The 3,385-nt window shown below is 39.0% G+C and overlaps 1 protein-coding gene across 3 annotated transcripts in view; it reads right to left on the reverse strand.

Annotated features, from left to right (window-relative positions):
• The window catches only part of LOC100637703 (major vault protein-like), a 29,850-nt gene that overhangs the window by 5,153 nt on the left and 21,312 nt on the right, over positions 1 to 3,385 (reverse strand). For 2 of the 3 annotated variants that reach the window (XR_002184270.1, XR_002184269.1), the window contains exon 17: positions 1,299 to 1,381. Coding sequence is in view for 1 of the 3 variants with exons in the window: in XM_019993827.1 (XP_019849386.1) it covers positions 1,302 to 1,381; positions 1,442 to 1,538; positions 1,596 to 1,652; positions 2,568 to 2,652; positions 2,835 to 2,929; positions 3,169 to 3,229 (475 nt within the window). In the remaining 2 variants the exon portion in view is untranslated. Of the gene's footprint in view, positions 1 to 1,298; positions 1,382 to 1,441; positions 1,539 to 1,595; positions 1,653 to 2,567; positions 2,653 to 2,834; positions 2,930 to 3,168; positions 3,230 to 3,385 lie in introns of those variants that run through there. The other variant, XM_019993827.1, reaches the window with a different exon arrangement.

Genomic DNA, 3,385 nt, shown 5'->3' on the forward strand with positions numbered 1-3,385 from the left:
TTGATGCTCTAAATTATTGTTAGAAGTGGCACTAGTGGAAGAATTTGGGCATTTTGCATCACGTGATACCAATGGAATGCAATTGAACTTTGCAATTATTAATCAAAGGTCAACCGTGTCCTACCTCCTCGCCTCTGGTACATTCTTGCCACTCATGCAAGATGGCCGACAGGAAGCTCCGCCTACCCCGTTGATTATATACATCCGTGACGTGCAACATTACAGCTCTATGAATCAACCAATGTAATATTATTCATAGCTGAGAACGGAGGTCTGGTTGACTCTGTTCTTTGACTTTGTGGTATCGTGCACTCCACCACAGGTTAATAATGTTATTCTTGAGTCAATATTTCAGACAAAATAGGGCGTGCTAGCTGACAACACGATAACCACGAGTAGTATAAAACCAGGACAAGAGATAACTAACGGTTAGAAAGGCAAGGCAGCAGTCGCAGGACCAGCTACTTATCTCAAGTTGGGAAGTCAGACGTAAAGCTAGTATACTTTGGCTGTAGCTCATGAGATAGAGAAACAAGTGAAAATGCACAGGCCGTTACCCTGCTTCACCTCCTATGACCGCACCACTGCAGCCTGCTCCATCTCTCAGACTGAAGAGCACGAAGACTGCTCTGGTCCCGACGGCTCGTCTTTTTACTGTGAACCTGCAATCAGCGAGACAGCGGGAGACCCAGTGTATGATAGGAGCTCGCTAGTGACTGGAGCAATACCATTAACTAGTCTCGCGAGCCAGAGCCAGACCATTCCCCAGCCTGCATTCATCGAGGTGGCTGCTACAGCAAAAGAGCAGCTGGAGAAAAGCTTACTGGTCACTGGATCAAGAACTGAACACAAGATCCAAATGCCATCAACAGCTACTCAAAACACTTAATGACCTCTCAAACTCCATAATAGTCTAGAATGTTTTGTTTGTTAAGAATTCTCAATAAAATGTGTGATTTTTTTGTAAGAAAATACAGTACTTAATAGCACTTTAATAATAATGATGATTTAGATGTGTAATTTATAATTTTTAATGATAATTTTTCACTTAACAATAATTTATCAGCATGCATTAAACTTAGCTGAGCCATAAATATAATACACAGAGTATGGCAGAGCATATCAGATTACGAAGATATCATTATTCCAGCAACACATGTAAATGTGACATCCTTACTCAAAAGTATAGTCCATTTTGATGAAAAAAGCAACACATGACCCAAAAATTTGTTGCAAGAGAATGATTTTATTCATGTATCATCAAAAGGAGGAATATGTAAATGCTGTAAGGGAGCACTTACTGTAATATGATCAGATATAAAGTCAGGACCAAGCATGAGGCAAATAGTCTTCAGGGCATTCTCCTTCTTTGGTTTACCAGCTGAAAATAACAATAAAGAGACACCCTCCCCTAGCTGTCCCCTCTCTCTCTCTCTCTTACCGCTCAAACTGAGGACATTAAAGTTCTCATGAGGATCCAGCACTACAAGATCAGGACCAAACACAACACGAGCTGTCTTCTCTATATAATTGTACACCTAGTATAAACAGCATATGTAGTGCACAGTTGTGATAAGGACATTAATATGGCTTACTTGAACTGCACAGTTACTGGGGCACCTGTAAGTAACTACACGAGTCTTGTCAGGCTTCTATAAAGAAAGAGGAGGACAAGAAAAGAGAGAGAGGGAAAAGAGAAGAGTGAGTATACATTTTGCAGTATACATTACATGTTGTGTGTGTGTGTAAGGTATCTGTGAATCTCTAGTGAGCTATGATAATGAAGCACCATGGTGTGTGGACTTGCCTGCTGAGATTCCCCTGAGGGATAATGTGTTACTTGTACTGCTCCCATCATAATATTATATATATAAGATTTGAAAAAAAAGGATTATAGATTTTGAGTAAACTGCAACAATGCAATTACTGCACTGATCCATAAAAATAATGAAGTATAGGTGTGGTCAGCACTTAGCAATGCATTGCAGTGCAGATAAACATGGCACGTGGCTAGGAGAAACAAGAAAAGCTGAAATTTATTTTAGCATCTGAAGCTCTATTAAAAGAAAGAGTAAGCACAAAAAATTTGCCTAGATATTTAAAAGAGACTGAGATAGTTTGGTTGCTCTTGCTTTCCCCAGTGCTGCCTAAAAATTTTTCAAAGAGGCTAAATCACAAACTTTGAGCAACTGTAACTCGCAAACAAAAAAGAGATTAGAAAATTCCCACATATTTTTTAATCTATGTACTTTTCTCTACCTATCAATGCTAATCTTGACCAAATAGAGTGAAACACGAAGATTTGGCTAGGAAAAGTGGTCTATTCTTGAAAATATTTGGCTTTTGCTACCACGGATTGCTATGAAAATACAACAGAGCTAAATAAATTATCTTTTTCTCAAAGCTTAAAAAGAATTATAACTCGGGAGAGCTCAGTAAAAAAGATATTGACTAGGAATTAACAGGAATTTTTGTGACAGAATGACAACCCAACTGCTTAGTACCTGCCTACGCAAGCGTGGTTAGTCCAACTAGTACATAATGAAGAGAGAGTGTGCAATTCTTACATTTCCCTTAAAGAGTGAAGGGTCTTTAGCTCCATCAAAATATGCTATCTTCCTAATACTAGCATCACCAACACCACCTCCCTCCCTAGAATGGAAACACAAAATCACAAAATATATGATTGTTATGATGACCCTCCCCTTGGAGAACAGTTAGGCCAGCTATTGTGACAATTGTCATAACTACTGTATGTAACATTTTGGGTGACTGGCCATACAAATGTCAGTCACAAATATTAAGTTCAAGTCAATAGTCTCTATAATCATTACTTTAATATTTCTTCTGCTAATGGAGTCAGTTCTTTCTCATACAGTTCCTCAGCAGCTTGCAGTAAATAAGACTGAGGGCCCAATATAGCACGAACCTATTGGACACACCACCAGTGTTAGTATTAATATAGTACTGTACTGTACTGTACTGTATTGGACACACCACCAGTGTTAGTATTAATATAGCACTGTACTGTACTGTACTGTATTGGACACACCACCAGTGTTAGTATTAATATAGTACTGTACTGTACTGTACTGTATTGGACACACACCACCAGTGGTAGTATTAATATAGCACTGTACTGTACTGTACTGTACTGTATTGGTTTACCTGTCCAGACTGAACATTTCTAACATAAATCCCTTCATTCTCATTCAATGGAGTAGCTTTCCTACAGTAGAGAGATTCATCACACTATCAGCCTGTCACAATAGACTTCAGGCTGGACCCCCCAGGCTAACACAAGTCTATTAATAATCTTAGTCTTAGTCCATAAGGAAATTCATGGTTAACTGGGGAGACAATTCAACAGTGACCCTCAAGCCTC

This window comes from Amphimedon queenslandica, unplaced genomic scaffold, assembly GCF_000090795.2.
Source record: "Amphimedon queenslandica unplaced genomic scaffold, v1.1 AMPQUscaffold_13487, whole genome shotgun sequence".
Lineage (NCBI taxonomy): Eukaryota > Metazoa > Porifera > Demospongiae > Haplosclerida > Niphatidae > Amphimedon > Amphimedon queenslandica.